A 20,582-nucleotide genomic window follows, 5' to 3' on the forward strand; every position below is an offset into this window, starting at 1 on the left:
TCGCCTTTCTGTCATGCATTCAGGAGAGGAGAGCTGGTCTTGTGGTAGCATGCATGATTTGTCCCCTTAGCTAAGCAGGGTCTGCCCTGGTTGCATATGAATGGGAGACTAGAAGGGTGAGCACTGTAAGATGTTTTCAGGATGAGGTCGCTCTGGGAAGAGCATCTGGATTCCAAGTTCCCTCCATGGCATCTCCAAGGTAGGGCTGAGAGACACTCCTGCCTGCAACCTTGGAGAAGCCGCTGCCAGTCTGTGTAGACAATACTGAGCTAGATAGATCAATGGTCTGACTCGGTATATGGCAGCTTCCTATGTTCCTATATGTTCCTATGAGTTACAGAATCAGCAAAAGTTACAAAGCTTTGAGTGCTTACTCTATTTACCTGAATCCAATACTAGGTTTGTTCCAAGTTTTGATATTAGAAATCGGGAGGCTGTCTTAAATTCAAAGTCCTGTTCCTTCTGAATAAATGTAGGTATAACCTTTATTTAAACTCTGAATTTAAGAAGATCCCCTTAAAAAGTAGAGTTGTCTTTGATTTGAGTACATACGGTAACTTGTGCCAGTACTAGAACATTCCCTAATATGTAAAGAGTGATCTCAAGCAGTGGCAACCAGTTCCTATACATTATAATAGGTCAAAGGCAAATATACAAGATGTTCTGTATTCCACCTTAGAGCTATGTGATCCCCTCCCCAAAGAAGCCTGCTTTTTCCCCCTACTAAACAGAGGCTTTTATCTTGGGGAAAGGCTTATTAAAATAATATGGTCTTACTATCAGGTTAACTTTTATTCTGGCTGCTTTTATTTTTGGCTTTTGATTTTTTGATAGTTTTAGTGTGGTGTGGTCTTCTATCTTTCGTAAGCTCAAAGGAGTTTACGGAAACATAACCTGTAGTTTATCTGGTAAAGCAGCATATCAATTAATACAAATAAATCTCTCTTCTTAGCAGTAGCAGCTTGGTTATATGCAGCCCCTTCATCAGTTTGCTTCTGGGGACTCTTCCCCCTTGCACTTGATGCGAACAATTAAAATTGGAGGTGGGGAAGGGAAATAATTGGAAAAGGAGCACGTATGCTAGAGGAATAAAGGCAGTTAAACTAAAGTAAAACTAAACTAAACTTTAGACCAAATAAAGTAGACTCAAAAGTTTGTGTGTATGTATATATGTGTCTGTGTGTACACACCCACCTACCCCAGGGGTGTAGCTATAATTGAGCAGATGGTTTCAAAGAACCTGAGCTTCTGAGGGCCACTCAGCTCCACCCTTCCCTATCTTCTTCATTATATCCCTCACTCCAAGGGGCCGCTGGAGAGAGCGGTGAACACAGGCCCCCTCTCCCCTAACTATGCCCCTGATATATACTGGGGGTGGAGGGAAAGCAACTTCCTGCACCACCCAGCTTGCTGCTTAGTGGCACTTATGACATTTCTTATGTATCATAAGTGACACTTATGAAAACCCATAATCTCAGCAGCTATCCCACAAATATTGCATGAAGGGGATAATTCTCCCAAAATTTCATCACAAGGTATCTAACATAAAACCAATTACATATTTTCTTCAAGAACCTTAAAGAGGCATTTATATTGAGGGTTTTGTGATGTATGTAAATTCATTTAAATTTGAAGTTTAAAAAAATGATCAACCAACTAAAATTTTTAAATCAAATCAATTAGCAGCCTTATTTTGTTAAAGGTATTCATGAGCCCTCTCAGTGTGAGTCAGTCTGGTGGTTACCTCTATATTCACCAGGAGTTGTCCTTGAAGGGCTTCAGGGGACCAACATTCCACTGGGCTGCGATCTTTTCGAATAATTCTCTTTTGCCAGGTGCGAAGCCAGATCAACTTGCAGTCACAATGCCACTTGTTCCCGGTCAGATATAAAGTAGAGAGAGATTTCAGTGATGCTAGAGATGGCAGTGACTCCAAGCTATTGTTCCGCAGGCTCAAGACCTCGAGTCTGCGTAGCCTTTTGAATGATGAGCCAGTGACGTTCTCCAGAGGCAGGTTATCTAAGAACAGCTGCCTGAGGGAGACGAGCTTCCTGCCAAAGGAAATAACTGTCAGCTCCCTGATTGGGTTGCCACTAAGATGCAGGCTGGAGAGTGTGACAGAGGTACGGATGCTGGCAGGCACACTTGTCAGCTGGTTCCAGTCGAGGTAGAGCGTGCGGAGGTTGCCTGGGAGAGCTCTGGTGGACAAGTTGGCAATAAGGTTAGCACTGAGGTAAAGTTGACGTAGCTGTTGGAGACCACGAAGGGACTGGTCTGAGAGCTCCGTCAACAAGTTGTAGCTCAAGTCTAGGAAACTCAGTCGCTTCAAAGAGGAAAACACACCTAGAAGAGGGAAAGCGAAAGCTATGCCTAAGTGAGAGCTAGTAACCATCGATTAATTACTACCCTGCCGTTGGGTCTAAGATGCTTCTTCCTGCTTGTTTCCATGATAATGGATATTGCGAGACCAGCTTACAGCTCAGGTGGGGCAAATGTTTCACTTAATAAAATCCTGGTGTGCTTCTGGTTCTCACTGAAAATACTTGTCTGCATGGTCTGTTTTTAGGCCTAACCTTCCCAATCAACACACCTCAGGTTACTGTCAGGTGAATTTGTCTGTCCTGGTAGTGAGCAGACAAGGTATGCTTGTCTATTGCCCTCCTGTGTGTGTTTTAAATTTGGAGAAGTGCATAATTTCCCCACAGCAATTTTTGCAGTATTGATTTGTTAGAAATATGCTGCTGTGTCAGAATTAAATGCTGCAAACTTATCAAAGGATTATCAGATGTTCTTCCCCCTTCCTCAAACCAAGATAATTAGCTGGGTATCTGTTGTTATTGCCCTATTTTATTTTATTACTGTTAAGCGGGGGGGGGGATTTCCTCTCAACACTTTGTACCATTCATACAGAGGGCTGAGCCAGACATTTGTAAGATACTAATTGCAAATCAGCTGTGCTGAAGAATATTTTTTCTAAGCTTTGTGTCCCACCCATCTGTCTACCCTGTTTCATGTGCCTCATACTGTATGCATGCTTTTCCTACTGTAGAAACATAGAGGCAATTGGGAATGGAGATAGGAATATGAGAATAGAAAGGATGAAGAAAATTGGGATGCAGGACCATGTCTTTCCCTCCCAGCAACCATTGAGTTGGTGGCTTCCAATATCAAGAAATACCTGGTGAAAGACAAGCAATCCGGTTGTGCTGCAGATGTAGGAAGACTAGACTGGTCAGGTTTTCAAACACTCCTTCTGAGATTTCTTCTAAAAGACAGTTGTCCAGATGGAGATGATACAAATTCCTAACTCCCTGAAAAGCTCCTGGCTCAATCCAGTGCACATGACTGCTCCCCAAGTAAAGAGTGCTGAGCTCGGGCAAATCTGGAAAAGAGGCTGCCAGGAGCCTATCAAACTGATTGAACTGCAGGTCGAGCTCCACTGTGGTGGAAGAGATGTTGGTGGGAAGAGAAGATAAGCTGGCATTAGCACAATGGACAAACTGTTCAGAGAAAGAGCAGGTACAATGGCTGGGGCACTGGGAGCCATCTAGAAGCTCTGGGATGGAAATGATGAGAATCCACAGCAGTGGCAGAGTGAAGACCATAGTCCAATGCTGTGCCATAATGTCCTCTGCAAATGAAAGCAGACAGAAACTAGCAAGAGTGTGAACTGGTAAACAACACTGGTTGGAATGTTTCTGAGCAGGGCACATACTTGATATACACATGCATGCATTCCCATCTATGGTTCTCTGACAACAATGTATAAAAATTCTTTAAAACTAAAGCTGAAGATGTGCACACTTAAGAATATATCACTGAACACAGTGGGACTTACTTTTGAGTAAACATGCACAGACTTGCCCTGTAACAATCATATTACTCAAACAGTGTTAAAATTTTGTACTTAATCTCTAAAGACATTTCCAGGTATTGCACAAGTACTTTAAAAGGCATAACCTCAGGACTCTGAATACTGCCTGTTCTATATAAAGTACTTAACAAAACTGTAGTACCATGCTGCTGTAGAAAACCCCAAACAGATGGAAACCTCCCTTCACCAATTGGAAAGGCTCACCTGGGCAAGTCTGGACAGAGGCAGTTGCTTACCAGTCCTAATATATGCTAGTCATGCATTCCTAGGCCACTGTTTGCCAGTCTACAGCACTGGGTTCTAGAACTCCTATCCTTTTAGGCAGCCATCTTGTGTTCACAAGAGCATGGTATGGACCACACTTTGGCTGCCTGGTACAAAGAAGTGTTTTGTCCTACAAGCAGAGATGCAAAATGGGGAAATGATCAGTACATACTACCGGCCTAAAACATTCCATAGCCTACTTCAGGCATTTGAAGACTTCACTTTGTGGGTGAGCAATTTATTCTGGCTAGGGATAAGAGCTGTAGATCAGCAGCATCTGGAGTAACACAGGTTGGGAACCCCTGCCCTAGGAGAACAGAGAACTTTTGGTACTCTGCTTGTTCTCCAGGGGCAGGGGTTCCCAATGTGTGTTACTCCAGATGCTGCTGATCTACAACTCTTATCCCTAGCCAGAATAAATTGTGGCTGGGGATTATGAGAGTTGAAGTTCAACAACATCTAGCATACAACAGGTTGGGAACCCCTGGCCTCAGGTCCCGCATGTATAGGGGCACACCATAGGTTGCCACCAGGGACGTAGCTATAATTGAGCGAAAGGGTTCAAAGAACACGGGCCCTCCAGCTCCATCTCTCCCTATATTATTCATTATCTCTCTCACTCTAGGGGGCCGCCAGAGAGAGAGATGAACACGGGCCCCCTCTCCTCTCTAGCTATGCCCCTGGGAGCCAGCGTGGTGTAGTGGTTAGAGTGCTGGACTAGGACCTGGGAGACCAGAGTTCAAATCCCCATTCAGCCATGAAACTATCTGGGTGACTCTGGGCCAGTCACTTATCTCTCAGCCTAGCCTACTTCACAGGGTTGTTGTGAAAGAGAAACTTAAGTATGTAGTACACCGCTCTGGGCTCCTTGGAGGAAGAGTGGGCTATAAATGTAGTAATAATAATAATAATGTGTTGAAGAGAATTCCTGGATGTAACTGTCAAAAGGTGGGGAAGCAAACCACCCTGAGCTTTTTGGAAGGGCTGTATAAAAGTTTTAATAATAATAATAATAATAATAATAAAACCCTAATATTTTTTTCACCGAGCTTAGAAAAAGTGTTCAACAGTAGAGCTTGGTTGTGAATTTTCCCTATAGCATTATTTGTGCAGGAGAAAATTAGGGGCTCGTAGTTTTGGGGCAGTGGCTGGGTCTGACTCTGTAGCGTCTGCACAGCTTCATCTTTCAAGTTGCAACAGAACAAGCAGTTGTATGGTAAGGCTTGTTGCTCCTTGCATTTCTTCCTGCTGCTCCACATAGGGGCTACTTCCTGTCATTTAAGAGGGGCCCTTGTGGGACTGCAGGGGCTGCATGAGGCAATGAGTGTTCTAGAAAGAAGGTGGATCTTATGTATGTATGACCAACCTAGCCAGTTGGTAGCACTGGTGACAGAGAAAGGGTAAGAATATGGGGGTTTTTAAACACTGACACCATGTAGCTACAGTGCCTGAAGAGAAGCACTAGAAAAATTGATAAAATTTGTTAACGCAATCTTCCTATGCAAATTCCTGAACATTTCATTTCTAAGATGACACCTTTCCTACACCCTGCACAGAAGCAGGATATCCTGGACTGTCCAGGCCAGTTCTGGACATGTGGCAATCCTAGGCACAACAAACGATAATTTAACTACAAAATTCCTCCCTTTGCAGCATATATTTTGTGATGCTCCAAGTCACAGGCATTACAATGAAGGCCCAAAGCCTTTCAGTGGATAATACTCAAGGATATTTGGTGTGAGCACACACACCAAATATCCTTGAGTATTATACTTTCATTATTATACTTTTTAGACTATACTTTCAGGGATAATTTCTGTAGTGATCACCTGGAGATGTGCGTTCAAACGATATTTGGTGTGGGGGAGCAAGGGCTGTTACAAAAAGCAGACAGGCATAGCTACAATGCAGAACAAGAATAGCATCCTACTTTCAACAGTAATTCACTACCCTTATGACCTGAAATATATGCACAATTTTATTCAATTTCTATACCGCCCTTCCAAAAATGGCTCAGGGCAGTTTACACAGAGAAATAATAAATAAATAAGATGGATCCTTGTCCCCAAAGGGCTCACAATCTATCCATTCTCTTCATCACATGTGGCCAGGGAGACGCTGTATCATCCAAACCTACACTTAACAATACAGTGTTGTTCATTAGGATTAGCCACTTAATGGCACAGCAGGGAAGCAACTTGCCTAGGGAGCAACAGGCTGTCAGTTTGAATCCCAGTTGGTATGGGAAACACCTATATCAGGCAGCAGTGATATAGGAAGGTGCTGAAAGGCATCATCTCATACAGTGTGGGAGATGGCAATGGTAAACCTCTCCTGTATTCTACCAAGAAAACCACATGGTTCTGTGGTCACCAGGAGTCGACACCAACTCGATAGCACTATCTTTCCTTTTTCCATTAGGATTATAACAGGATAATGGAGATGGGGCTGTAGGTCTGTGGTAGAGCAGCTGTTTTGCATGCAAAAGGTCCAAGGTTCAATCCGTGAATACCTGGCACCTCCAAAATTTTCCTGGTGTCAGGGAACTCTTTTGCTGCCACCACTCAGATTTTTTTTAAACCCTCAATATCTGAGACCAATATTCAATTCCCCTTTTCTTTGTATCAGCATGGCAGAAAGTTTTTATCTTCAAATAACATGCGGGAAGAATTATCAACAGCTCTTGATTAAATTGAACAAGACTTTTGTTTTATCAGATTATTTAAAGCTTGACGGTTACACTTAACAACAGGTGTTCACACATAATGGTTTTGATAATTCGAAAGAGAATCTTAGCAGAGACAATTATTTTCTATCTTCTCCCTGGTGTGTTTCACACAGCTGGCTTTACCACGAGTTTACTGTGAGGCTTTACTGTGAGTTTGAAATCCGTCCGTCCCCTAGCAATGATGCAAAAAGTGGATTTTCTTTTACCCTGGATATAAATCAGGCTATACTCTAATATGCAATGAAAAACTCAAATCATGTGTGAAGTGCTCCTTGATCGCTCAAAGAGACTTCTGGGGAAATCTGGCCAATATCTGAATGCACACCCTCCATTCCGGAGAAGATGTGAGCTAAAAGCCCTGTGTGGGGAAAAACTCTCTGTATACTTGTAGGAATAGTGCCCAGCTTGTTATTTTATGTTTTCCTTTTCCTCTGATAATTCCCTCAGAGCTCCCCTTGAAAAAATATCTGGCATGCTTCAGAGGGCAGTCTAGACCACCTGGGAGTTATCCAGACATGGCTTCTTGCTTCGGGCTATCCAAAGAGCGAATCTGCTTTGCAGCTACTATTTAATTCAGGTGATTAGATGGGCCGTTCACATAGGGTCGGTTCTTGTCAGCATTCCCTGCAGATCTTTTTCCTGTGTGCATTCCCACAGCTTGCACCAGGTTTTTCTCCAACCAATCCCCCAGAGGAGGAGGTGAGAGACCCTTTTTTGTTGTTAGTTTGACAGCTAGTTAATTGAATAAATTGAATGAATGAATGAATATAGTTGCCAAGCAGCCGGATAAAACAACAGAATGCTTAACCCGAACTTGCCAAATCTGACCCAAATCTTTGCTGATTTTTATAATGCCTTTGTGGCTGCCTTCATCACCTAATGTTCCACCACCACCACCACCACAGACCATTTAAGAGGTCATGGAAGTTTAAAGTAGAAATAATTGCTTTTTCTCTGTGATGAAGAAAAATGCAGCCTCATGGAATCAGCTCAGATACAAAGAGCTCTAGTTACATCGAACCTGTAGTCTCCACTGTTAAGCTTCCAGGCATCCTCCAACAACATCTGCATATGTAAAGCCTATGTTCCTATGGTGACTAGGCTTCAATAAGATGAAGCCAGAGACTCATATCTTCTATCTATCTTCTATATATTTATTTCTCTAAGACGTACCCGTGGCTAATTCCATGTGTGGCAGCTCTCGCGAGAGTTTGCGAGCTGTTGCCAGATAGCCACGGGTACAGGGAGAGAAAATGGTGGCCGCCACCAGGTTAGCTGGCAAGGGAAAGTGCCCACTGCCAGGCCAGCCAGCAGGGAAGGAAAGTGCCTGCCGCCGGACTGGCCAGCAGGGAAAGAGAATGCCCGCCACTGGGCCGGCCGGTGGGGAAGAATGACAGGGAGAACTATAGGCGCAAATGCTTTGCGCCAGGTCAGCTAGTATGAATTAAAAGTAGCCAAAAAACTGGAGTAGCAACAAAGAAGATATTGTATATGTTGAAAGCACAGGAAAACCCACATTTTGCATTTCCATTGGTGCTTGCATTTAACTCAGGAATTTCTCCCTCCCCTTCTGGACTCAGAATTTCACCAATCTGCCACAACCCCCGCCTCGCTGTGCTCATAATTGCAAATCACTCAGAGCAGACCATACCCAACACAGCTGTCAAATGCCCCTCCATTTAGCCTTGCAGAAGAGTGAGTTTTGAAAAAGGCCGAATTGCTGGCAATGGCCCCTCCATGCACTGCAGGACAAGCAGTGGGGCATACCAGAAAGCTTGGTTTAAAAAACAAAAGAAAAAGCTGCCGCAAATAGAGGGGTTTTTTTTTACCCCAAGCCAAGCTAGAATGTGCAACAGTAATTTGGGGGAAAGCAGAATCGGGTGTGTATTAGTCCCTGACAGCTCGCAGGGATTTCTGGGTAAATCCAGCTGACCTGTGGACTCCATTCCGGAGGCGATGCAAGCTAAAAGCCATGTGTGTAAAAGTCTCTGCTGCCACTCTTTCACCAAGTTATCACTTAAAAGATATTAATTAATTCATTCATTCATTCAAGTTTGTAGACAGCCCCAAACTTCTGTCCCTGAGCAGTTTACAACAACATCAATAGATTAAAAATGAAGACTTTAAAATTTCTTAAAGCCACAGTCCAGTTAAAAAGCTTGGTGACAAAATAAGACTTTTTAAAAGTTGTAAGGGATGGGGAGGCTCTTATTCCAGCAGGGAGTGCATTCCAGAATCTTGGGGCAGCAAACAAGCTTTCAGCTCCTTATTCCCTTTCTCAATATTTCTTCACCTTCTCCAGCACCAACTGACCTAACGGTACCTCTCCTCAGCTGACATCTGCCTTCCCCCAGCGTTCTAAGTGAGATTTCCCCTTTCCACCAGCAAGGGCCTTGCCGTCTCAGCTGTCAATCAAGCACAGTTTACACTACAAAACGGCCACCAGACTTGTATACAATTAACCCATTTCACAACTATTATACAAATGTCACACATTCTGGGTTACATGCTTGAAACCTTGGAGCAGCTAAATGATACTGAGCTAGATGGACCAATAGTCTGACTCCATATAAGGCAGCTTCCTATGTTCTTAAGATCATACTTATGAACTGCTTTTGAATACTCCAGCACTATACAAATGTTTATTATTTATTCTTAATAATATTCTCTTAATAAATAGCCACTCTGCATCTTCCATGTCTCTTTCCTGGGACTGATATTGTCTCCACTACCCTCTTGCCACAGCTTTTGACCCCCTTAACTTAATCTTTTCCTATGGTTCATTTTCTTCCATTAAGTTCCACCTGAGGTTCTGTTTAGATTTCAAGCAACTATAATGAATGCAAATAATTGGGGGTGGGGGTTGGTTTCCAGGGCTTCCTCCTTTTGTTCAGTGAATGCCAAAAATGTATAGCTAATGCTATGCTGATTTAGCAGTCTTGGTAGCAGGAAACACTGGCATGGGACCCTCCTGCCCTCAATTTCCCTGCTTCTGTTGGTCTATTGAAAAGGTTTCACTTCAAAATTATCTGTGCTATATTGTGACAGCTTCAGAATCTGAATAAGCTACTGTTCTCTGCATGTGTTGTGTGTGACCTGAACAGGCGCAGGTCTCCATCCTTGCCAGGAAAGACAGGAAATTATGGGGGGAAACCCTTCTTTATTATTTGACCTGAAAGGAAGCAGCAGATTTATTTGAGGGAGCCATACAGAAACTTGCTCCCACTTTTAAATTAAAACTTGAGATCCTTGAAATGCCACATTCTGCACCATTCCAATTGTTTTTATGCATGCACTATGGTGGTGATATGGATGTGCAGAATATATACAGTTGTATAATCCCACCAATTGTGGGGGGTGGGGGGGAGAGAAGAAACAGGGTACTATCTAGGTACTACCCAAGTATGATCAATATATAAATTGACCTGGATCTTCCAGACATTATTTGTCAAGTGTGGCTGTCCATGAATAACCATGTCTCCTTCTGCAGAAAAATCAATGACGACAGTAGCAGTTCTGTCTATCAGATGTCTTTCTGTGGATCTGTACATTTCCTATAAGAGCAGTTTATTGGCATTTGGGTAAAGAGCCTGTCCAACTTTTAAAAACAAACAGGTTTGATTCTTAACACTGTATTAGCAGCAACTCTGAACCAGAATCAGAATTTTATTTTGGTTTAATTAATGGGGATTCCACCCATTGGTACTACTGTGCTGGAGGAGGAAGTACATAGAGTTCACTAAAAAAGATATTTCAAAAAGAAGTGTGGGGGGGAGGGTAACAAAATGAGGAGATATTTCTGCAGATGAAGCTCTTCCACACTTGTGTCAGGCTGGTTCTGTTTTTCTTTTTAGGAAATAGTTAAGGAATTGTTTTGTGCTAGTGAGCATTTTGGGGCATTTAAATGTCCTAAAGCAGTTAAACCTGATGAACAAGACTGCTGTGGTGATGAATTAATGTTAGTATTTGGGTGCTGCTTGTAGGGCTCCCCCCCCCACCGCATCTCCCCACCACCACACACACACCAGGATTTGTTTTTCAGTAGCTTTTTAAAAAGAATACAATGCAATGGGGAATTCTAAAGCAATCAACATAAAATGTATATTTTTAAAAAATGAAAATGTTCCAACAAGAGTGGGGTGTCACTTTTCTCACCACTATTTTCATGGACATTAACTAATAGCTGCTGCTGATTCCTTCAATATTTCACAGATTAAAAACAGGGAAACACTTGTAACAACCAGTCCTCATGCCATGAATTAACTAACCTCCTACACACTGTTGGATTCCATCTGCTATTTGCTGTGCAGTGCATAGTGCCGTAGTGTTGTGCACCCATGTACATGCAGGCGCCCTAGAGATATGATGCATCCTCCCACCCACTTGGAGGTTTAATTTCTAGAGGCTTTGGGGAGGGAGCTGAAGAAACTCTCTCAGCTTCCATGAAAAGAATTGAACCAGGCATTCCCAAAAGGCAAAACCTAGGATAAAATAGGGACATTGATTTACCAGGGACAGATTCTACAAAAATAGCAATAATTAGTGCCTATTTTATCCTCTAAGATTGCCAATCCTCTTTGCTTGGAGTGTCCAGAAATCAGCATCAATCTTCAGGTGACTATTGAAAACAATCCTGGATATATTAATGGTTTGCTATTGTGAAAAATATTCTAAAAGACAAACTGCCAGGAATAGGTGTTGGCTATTCCTGGCAACCTGACTGTTCCCCACCACCACCACCTTTTTTGCTGTGCCATGTTGCCCTCAATACTACTCACTGCTGTTAGCCTACCAAGCAATAAATAGTGTTCCTCTGACCCACTTGGATGTTACAGTAGATTTGGAAACCTTTGTGCTGCAGATCTGTAAAGGAGAAAGGAAGACTCTCAGGCACACATGTCAATTCAGGCTATATAATTATAATGTTCTCCTCTCTAGTATGCTCCTCCCTTGCATCTTCATTATTTCTTAAAATCCTTTATTATAATTCATTTCAGCTGTGAATCTCCCTTACCTTGTGGGTTGCTTCTGGTTAAGCCAGATCCTAAGCCTCTCTCACCATGCAGAGCCACTTCTGACTTCTCTCTCTGCTCTCTTGTATCCCTTGTGCCACATAGTCTGATGAAGGAAACTACACTGAGGCACAAGTGTTTCCTCCTATTGTTTTGGTGAAAATGGTAATACCACTGAACTGGGAGGGAAATAGGAGGCAATGCAAAAGAAGAGAGACATGCCGTTTAAAGCACCTACGAACATAAGAACAGCCCTGCTGGATCAGGCCCAAGAGCCCTTGTGCTATTTTGATAAATACTGCTGAAAAATGAATAGGTTGATGGTTTAATAAGTATTTAGATTGAGTGGCTGCAAGTCCATTGCCTGTGAAAATGTCAGGAACCAGAGAGAGGTGCTTCTGGTGGACATATCATGTGAACCCACTCAGATCAGGTTCTCAAAACCATTCACCCAATATTCTACCAACTTTCTCCACCAACTTCAAATCTTGGTTCCAAGTGGGTGAAGAAAGTTGGTAGAATGTTGGGCAGACAGCTCGGGAACCAAACTTGGACAGGTTCGCACAATATGCAGCCTCCCAGTTCATGCATGTTCTGTTAAACATGGGTTTAACGGAAATGAATTAATAAAGGCTTATTGAAGCACTGCTAGACACAAATAAATGATAGAACAATATCAACATGAATGAGAATCAAAAAGCAAATATAATCTTAATGAATGACTGAACTTTCAAAGTTGAAAACTGACAAAGTAAACAAGAATTAATTAGTGAATATATAGCTCATGAAACCTGGTATGGTAAGTGAAGCATATAAATCACGCATGGAGAGATTAACATGATGGATCTGGACAGTACAAAGCAATATTCAAGAGCACATAATGATAAATGCCAATAAATGAAGTATTTCTGTATTTCCTAGTCTATTTCTATACTCTTATGATCCCTAGTTGTCTCTCTACACAAAGACCTCTACTTTAAAAACTCTACTTTACTTTAAAAGCCTGCCTTCTGCTTTTAAAAAGCTCCAGGGTTCCCAGAAAAACGCCTCTATGTTATTTACAAAAGTGTTGAGATTCGGGGACCTTATGGATGGATGCCTGTGGGCAGGTGGGAAGTACCAGCAGACTCAGGGTAACCTGCTGATATGTCAGTTTTCCAAAAATTTGAAGTGGGGAGGAGCACCCATAAGGAAGCCAAAAGCCCTATGTTAGTCAATGGGATGGAATGCTCATGAGCTCAGACAGTTAACAGTCAAGTGCAAATGGTTGGAGGTCTGTGGTGAAACAGAGAGGGACTGAACAAAAAGAGTGGGAAACATATCAGCTTGAGGAACATTTCCTCAAAACTATTAGAAGCCTTCTGTTTCTGAGGGGGAAAGTAGCCTTGCTATTGCTACTGCTGAGGGGGAAAGGTATGTGAAACTTTTTTCTCCCCACCAGCCATTTCAGTTTTGTGTTACAGAGGGGAAAGGGCTTTGAAAAGGAGCCGGGACTGAGAACTAACTAATTTCCTCCCCCACCAACAAAAACAACCCAGGAAACATAAAAAGATAAAAGTGGCATATTAAGTAAGATCCCAGTTAGAGCAGACACTCCTTCTTTATTGCTAACTTTTCTTTTTTCACCATGACAAGCCACAAGCTCAGTTTACACTTGTACCACAGGGATTTACTGCAACATTCTGTTGTGGGTGTTATGGGACATGTCCCTTTTTGAGGTAGATTTGGTGGGTGTTTGCTCTTAAATGACTAAAAGTTAACCTGACAAAAGCCATTTGTGTAGGCTTTGTGTGAGCCCCCATTTTTGCTGAGAACAGCAGCACCTGTGGCTTAGCACTTGGTGTTTGGCCTTCACCTGTCCCACCCCCCTAAGGCAAAACATTTTTATTTACATGTATATCCCACTTTTCCTCCAAGGAGCCTACAGCGGTGTACATGGTTATGTTTATCCTCACAACAACCCTGTGAGGTAGATTAGGCTGAGAGATATGTGACTGGCCCAGGGTCACCCAGTGAGTTACATGGCTGAATGTGGATTTGAACTCAGGTCTCCCCGGTCTTAATCCAACACCCTAACCACTACACCATACTGTCACTTGATTTTTTGTTTTGAATTGGGAAGAGAGAAGGTGAGAGTGAAACCTTTTAACTGGCACCTGAAAGGCCTTGGGGCAGAAGGGAGAGATCTTGAATGGTCACTAAAGCAGGTTTGATTTGTGTTGAAGAAATCAACTTTGAAAGCTTTTTCTGTAGCAAGCCCCAGAGAGAGAGAGGGACAACTTTGTAATTTTTGGCTTACTTTTCTTGCATCCTGAACATCTCTTGTTTTTTGTTTTTGTTTTGTTCTTGCTATTGCTACTGCTGTGAAAGTGAAAACCTCTAATAACAAAACCGTGCAAACCCAGTTATGTGCCTCTATATCACGTCAATGTTTGAGCTTTGCTTTTGTTAACTGGCAAATAAAGAGAACTTAGAGGAGAAATGCATCCCATCTTCTTTTTTAGTTGTCTGAACAATCCTTTGGTTTTGATTGATTGATTGATTAAGTGCTGTCAAGTCAGTGGTGATTCTTAGCAACCACATAGGTACTCTCCAGGATGATCTGTCTTCAACTTGGCCTCTAAGTCTCTCAGTGGTGCATTCACTGCTGTTGTAATCGAGTCCATCCACCTTGCTGCTGGTTGTCCTCTTCTTCTCTTTCCTTCAACTTTTCCCAGCATTATGGACTTCTCAAGGGAGCTGGGTCTTCACATAATGTGTACAAAGTATGATAGTTTGAGCCTGCTCATTTGTACCTTGAGTGAAAATTCTGGATTGATTTGTTCTAGGATCCATTTGTTCGTTTTCCTGGCTGTCCATGGTATCCTCAAAAGTCTTCTCCAGCAACAAAGTTCAAAAGCATCAATATTTCTTCTGTCCTGCTTCTTCAAAGTCTAGCTTTCACATCCATAGAGTGTCACAGGAAAAACCATTGTCCAAACTATTCTAATCTTTGTAGGTATAGACAGGCCATGGCATCTAAGAAGTCTGCAGGAGAGAAGAGGAGGAGGAACATCTGCTCCCGGGGAGACCCCAGGTGAGGAACTGGGTGCCTGCCTGTCTGCTTCGGCTCCCCCTGCTTACTATCTGCCCCCCAGGACAGGCTGCTGGACTGTGGTGAGGTTTTGCAGGACTGGGGCCCACAGGGGGAGACTTTGCAGTTTCCTAGTTTCCATCTGCCAGAACTTGCTGCTCAGGGCTATTTAGGGTGTTGCCAGTGGCTTCAGCCTCCCACAAGCCTGCAAGAGAAAAAAGGAGGAGGAACCTTTGCCCCCAGACATACCAGATCTCTGTTTGATCTTCTCTGAATCAGTCACTATCTGTCCTTTGGCATCCCTTAACATACCAGTTCGAGGTTGGAACCTCCCTCTGAGTTCAGAGATCTTTTGGAAAACTTGGCTTGTTTTTCCGTGTCTATTTCCATCCTCAAGGTCTTTACAGATGTCATTGTAGTATTGTCTTTGTCTCTTCTAACAGCTTTCTGGAATTCCCCATTAAGTTCCTTTATCAGGTCTTTATCTTTCTTGACTTTGGCTTCTCTCCTCTTCTTGGCAATTTCCACTGTCCTGACACCAATTTTGATTTCTTCCGTTCTTGGTCTTTGGCAGTCTCTTCTTGTCTTCATCCTTAACTACTTCTTTGACTTTATTCCACAGTTCCTCTGGTTCCCTATCAATGAGGTTTAGCACTTCAAAGTGGTTCCTGATGTTCTTCTTGGAAATGATGGGCACATTCTCAAGATCATATTGTGGAAACTGGATAGCTTTGTATTTCCACTTTAGCTTGGTCTAGCCTAACCTAATACCGCAGGTGTGAATGTTCTTGGCAGACACATATCTTCTCATTGAAAGTGTTGTTTCTGCGACACAGGTCTGTTATTGTAATTACCTTAAAGGCCAATGAAGATGTAGCAACTATGCTTAGGTGAAGGGAAGTGGCTTTCTCAGTCTCACCTGCAAGAAGGGAAAATAATACTGATTAAGAGAAAGTGCAGAGGTAGTTTACAGAAGACTATTGTAACCAATGCCTACAAAAAAAAAAAAAAAGATAACATTCGTTCCTATAATCTAGAAGAAGGAAACAAAATAAAATAACAGACATTAAACATGAGAGTCAGCTTGGGAGTCAGTGCCTGAAAAATAGGGAGAAATTAGGAATTTGAACCCTAGAAAGGAGAAAGGCCAACAGGGAGAGCCAAAGTGATGCCCAGGTCTAACTGCAGGATCTGCCTACCTAGGATGAAATTATGCACACACAAAAAGAAAGAATGAATGAATTATTGCTTCATTCATTACCTGAATGAAGCAATACAATCAGAAGAAGAAGAAGGAGAAATTGCCATGTTCTGTATTGATGGCTCCTAGGCCACCTCATGTGGCTACGCACCACCTATAGTTCCCTGTCCAAAAGAAAAGTGCCATTCAGCACACATTTGGAAGTAGCGGTTCTCTTTAATGGCCTTAACATTCTTCAGGATAGCACTGGCTGTAGCTCTGGGGCCACCCAAGCTGATGCCCAGAGGCTGCTGGCCACACCCCTCATGCTGATGCTAGTGTCAGGGCCAGGGCCAGACTGCCTCCTGCCTGTGCTCTTCCTCAGTCTCTATCGCTTGCAGACAGTTTGCTAGACGGATGGCAACCAGGGGTCGGGGTAAAATTTTGGGTTTGGACTATCACTCCAGGGGTGTAACTTTAATAGGGCAAGGGGAGACAGTTGTCTGGGGGCCCACTGCCTTGGGGGCCCCCCAGAGGCAAGTCACATGACTGACTCCCCCAGCCGTGCACCCGCAAGGGCTTCCTTCAGTTGTATTCATCCTCCGAAATTGATGTGAGTGTTAAGACCTGGAGCTACCAGAACAGCATGTCTTTCTCTAGTAGCATTAAATGATTTGCATCAGCCACAATTTACAAAACCTTTAAAAAAATAATTTAGGATGATGTTCTATTGGTGTGTGTGTGTGTAAATATATATATATACACACACACACACTATGCTTTTTGTTACCACTATTCAGCCTCATTTAAGATTTCTGAGCTTCAGTGAGGGGGGCACATTTAAAAAACTTGTCTCTGGGCCCACTCCAACCTTGCTACGCCCTTGTCCACAGTAGGGCACACATCTCAGGAATCCACCCCCAGTCTTCTTCTCGGGGAAGTTCCGCAGCGGCGGGGGTATTTTAATGGCAGCTCCCACAGCGCTGCCCAGAGCCAGCAGCATTAGAGTTCAGCTCTGAGAGAAGAGCAGAATAAAGTGGGGCGCAGCAAGGTCAGTGGAGGACCGTGGCCAAACATTGCATCCACAGACGCCTCGGGGTTCTTAAGTTTTTAACGTCCTGCCATCGCCACCGCTCCTTCTCTTCTTCCTGCTGCTCACGCCACTCCTCACCCCTGCCCTGGTGCTGCTTGCTCCCGCCACTCAGTAGCGGGTTTGTTCAGCAGTCGGGGGCGAGGGTTCCAAAGTCTCTCTCCTCGTTCCCGTGAGCGAAACCATAGAACCCCTGACCGCCGCTGTGTGGGACCGGCGTGCATCGCCTGGATTAGGCTTCAGGATCCACACGCACTTTCCATTCTATTCCTTAGATGGCTCGTGCAAGGCTGAAGGGTTCTATCATGGTTTCCCTTCTCCTTTGAGCATGGAAACAAGCCGTACACTAACTATCAAGCGATAGAGAGAAACGGAAACAGACACACTTTTTGTTCTATTTTTATACACCATCAGACAGCCCTGCCGAAACAGAGCCTCAAAAAATTAGTTACAAACTCATAAATGTTCCTCTCCACGGAAATCTTTAGTAAAAGGCGAAAGATTTATACGATCTGAAGAGAAACCAGAGTATAACTATCCACTCTTCGACGCCATTGCCCGGAACATAGCAACCGCTTTACAGGTGAGGGTGATTAGAGAATGGTAGTGGCATATATACTCTCATTAGTATATACTGCTAGAGTTCCAAAGTTACGATGTAAATTTAATGAGTAAAACTGTACTGCGCGCGTTTAAAAGCACTAAAGTTTACTCGACGTAGATGTACTTTCGTGCAATGCATGATGGATATGCAAACGAGGCAGTGCTGATGAGGAAGCTGGGTAGTATTCACCGCGCATGCTCAGATCTTAGGCGGTAGTGGTTTGGGGAGGAGGGAGCAGCAAGGGAATGGGTGTAAATAAGAAGTGTAACTCCAGTATGGAGGAGACACCGATTGATGGGAATAGCGCGAATGAAAACGGAATTTGGAGAAGACAGTTCTAATCCACAAGCTATTTACTGCAGAATTGCCTGTTGTGCTGCTAACATTAAAACCTACCACTTATATAATTATTATTACTTATCAGCCGCCGTGCCGCCGCGGGGAAGCAGCTTGCCTAAAGTGCAAGAGGCTGTTAGTTTAAATCCCCGCCGGTATGACAGACTGTGCCTAGTAAATACAACTGTAGTCACCTATATTGGGCAGCTGCGAGGTAGGGCGGTGCTGAAAGGCATCGTCTCATACTGTGCGGGAGGAGGCAATGGTAAACTCCTCCTGTATTCTGCCAAGAAAATCACATGGAATGTGCTGGGAGTTGACACCGACTGGACAGCACAACATACATACAATGATAATTTAGCAAGTCTTATAGTGATTGTGTGTACAAAAGGCTGAGCTCTTATTTTATATATGTACAAAAGAGGTTTCAACAAGAAACCATAATTCTAAGGTCTGATTTACTTCACAGGTACTTTCAAAAACAAGTAATATGCAGCCCAATCCTATACAAATTTACTTGGAAGTAAGTCCTACAGGATCAACGAAGCTCACGGTACCTGTGTAGGTAATTGCAGACTTCAAAATTGAGAGGCAGGTTCAATATTTGCTCATCCTCTTTTGAACACGTAGGCTGACGTAATGAGGAAGATTAGTCAAATAGTTCTATTGAAATTGAAAGGCAATGCCTAACTTGTTCTTTTAATTTTAATGGGACTACTTTGAGTAATTTTTCTCTGTGTGTCAGCCATGGTAATGGGTCTCTGGGATCTCTAGGCTGGGTATGTAATGCTGTTATGCTAAGACAACCTTATTATATTTTTAGCCAGGTGGCCAATGAGAGCACTCCGCATTCTGTGTGTGCCCCCCCCCCCACTCTGCAATGCCTGAGCCAATATGTACCAAGCTGAGTCCAGCTGTAGCTGTATGCATCCATATGTAGTGGTACACAGGGACACCACAATCAGAGGTACAACTAGATAATTTTGGAGCCAGGACCTAAAGGCTTTTGGAGCGCCCCTGCCCCAAGTATTTTAAACACATTTTTAACATGACCACACCACCCGGGATTTGGCGTGGGTGTGGGTGTGTGTGGAGGCCCTGGACTTTGGCCTGGAAGTCCAGCAGTAAGAGCGCCTCTGCCACAATGGCGTAGTTTGTAATGTTGTCATTCACCCCGATTCAAGATGGCAGACGCATGGACGTTTGAGGCATAAGTGGGCTAATGTGAACTGCCTAACTGATTTGGACCAAATTTAGTCCAGTTGTAGGGATAGTGAAAGGAAAATAGGCAAGTTAGTTCTTACTAGAACAACTTGTTTTACAATGATTTTTTCCTGCATTTATAGAGGATGTGTATGTTCTCTGCTACAAAACAGTTAGCAAACAAAAGAGAACTAAAAATAAACAAGCTCAACTAAATTGCCCAAACTGTAAGTAAATCAGCACAGATTGCACATGTAAGAAAGAAATTACCATTGTTAGAACCAAATTACTACATAACTGCTACTTGCCAAAATATTATTAAACAAAAGCCACAAATATTTCAGTTTGACTAACCTTAGGGGTTTCATATCTCCACTTTATGAGTTTATTTACTTTTAAATATGCATACACTTCATAAACTCAATGCCGTACACACACACACACAGCCACTCAGAAAAACAGAAAAACAAATAAAAAAGCCCCCAAATTTTAGCATGATTATAACACTCCAAATGTTACCTCCAAATGTTACTAAAATTAGAGGTTATTCTAATATTCACTCATTGTCACTAGGATTGTGATTGGAGATACTGTGATAACAGTATCCAGAGAGCTGATGAATTAATACAAAATAATTTTAATGAGGCTAATTAATTCAGAATTGAGTAATTTTGCAACTGTATCCCTAAATATTTATTCAAGCATACTTTTCTGGTTTTTCTGGGTTTCCAGTTGTCCGGATTCAGGAACCCTTGGTTCTGTCCAAAAAGCAACCCAAGATTTCAGGACACAAACCTGAATTGTCACTCTTGGTTGCTCTTCGGTTTCACGGGGGATAGAAAGTAGTTAGAAAGTGGCGGCGTGTCATCCGAAGGCTGCCGCTGTTTATAACTGGAGCTGAAGGTAGGAAGTTCCTCCCCCTCTCTGTATCTGGTTGGCTGCCATGGCTGTCCATCATTAGACAGAGGAAGCCCGCAGATCAGATCATTTGGGAATGTGGCAGGGGGATTGAGGACAAACTGCGGGTTTAGAATGGCCTACGGTTTCCCATTATGTGCAAATGTGGCCATACTTTCTATGTTAGACCCAGGCACACTATATGTGTCATATACGGAAAGAAAATATACAATCCAGCCAATGCAAGATTTACATTTGTATTAGAAGCCTATTTAAACATCATGTGAACAAAATTTTCAGTTAAACATAGTTGCAGCTAGC

At 43.0% G+C, this 20,582-nt stretch overlaps 2 protein-coding genes and 1 non-coding gene across 3 annotated transcripts in view; 1 reads left to right on the forward strand and 2 right to left on the reverse strand.

Moving 5' to 3' along the window:
- Positions 1–1,611: 1,611 nt before the first annotated feature.
- LOC128325794 (chondroadherin-like) lies at positions 1,612–20,240 on the reverse strand. The gene is made up of 5 exons (XM_053251581.1): positions 20,160–20,240; positions 15,806–15,870; positions 11,659–11,729; positions 3,179–3,631; positions 1,612–2,343 (listed from the first exon to the last, which is right to left on the reverse strand). Exons 4-5 carry the CDS (start codon positions 3,621–3,623, stop codon positions 1,697–1,699), a joined length of 1,092 nt encoding a protein of 363 aa, XP_053107556.1. The 5' UTR covers positions 3,624–3,631; positions 11,659–11,729; positions 15,806–15,870; positions 20,160–20,240; the 3' UTR covers positions 1,612–1,696.
- The window catches only part of CHADL (chondroadherin like), a 47,535-nt gene continuing 29,091 nt past the window's right edge, over positions 2,139–20,582 (forward strand). The window contains exon 1 of the mRNA XM_053251577.1: positions 2,139–2,221. The gene's annotated coding sequence lies outside the window, so the exon portion shown is untranslated. The remainder of the gene's footprint in view (positions 2,222–20,582) is intronic.
- On the reverse strand, positions 17,638–17,753 carry LOC128328643 (U5 spliceosomal RNA). Its single transcript, XR_008309353.1, has one exon. It is a non-coding gene; the product is annotated as a U5 spliceosomal RNA (small nuclear RNA).

Source organism: Hemicordylus capensis, chromosome 5 (assembly GCF_027244095.1).
Source record: "Hemicordylus capensis ecotype Gifberg chromosome 5, rHemCap1.1.pri, whole genome shotgun sequence".
NCBI classification, from domain to species: domain Eukaryota; kingdom Metazoa; phylum Chordata; class Lepidosauria; order Squamata; family Cordylidae; genus Hemicordylus; species Hemicordylus capensis.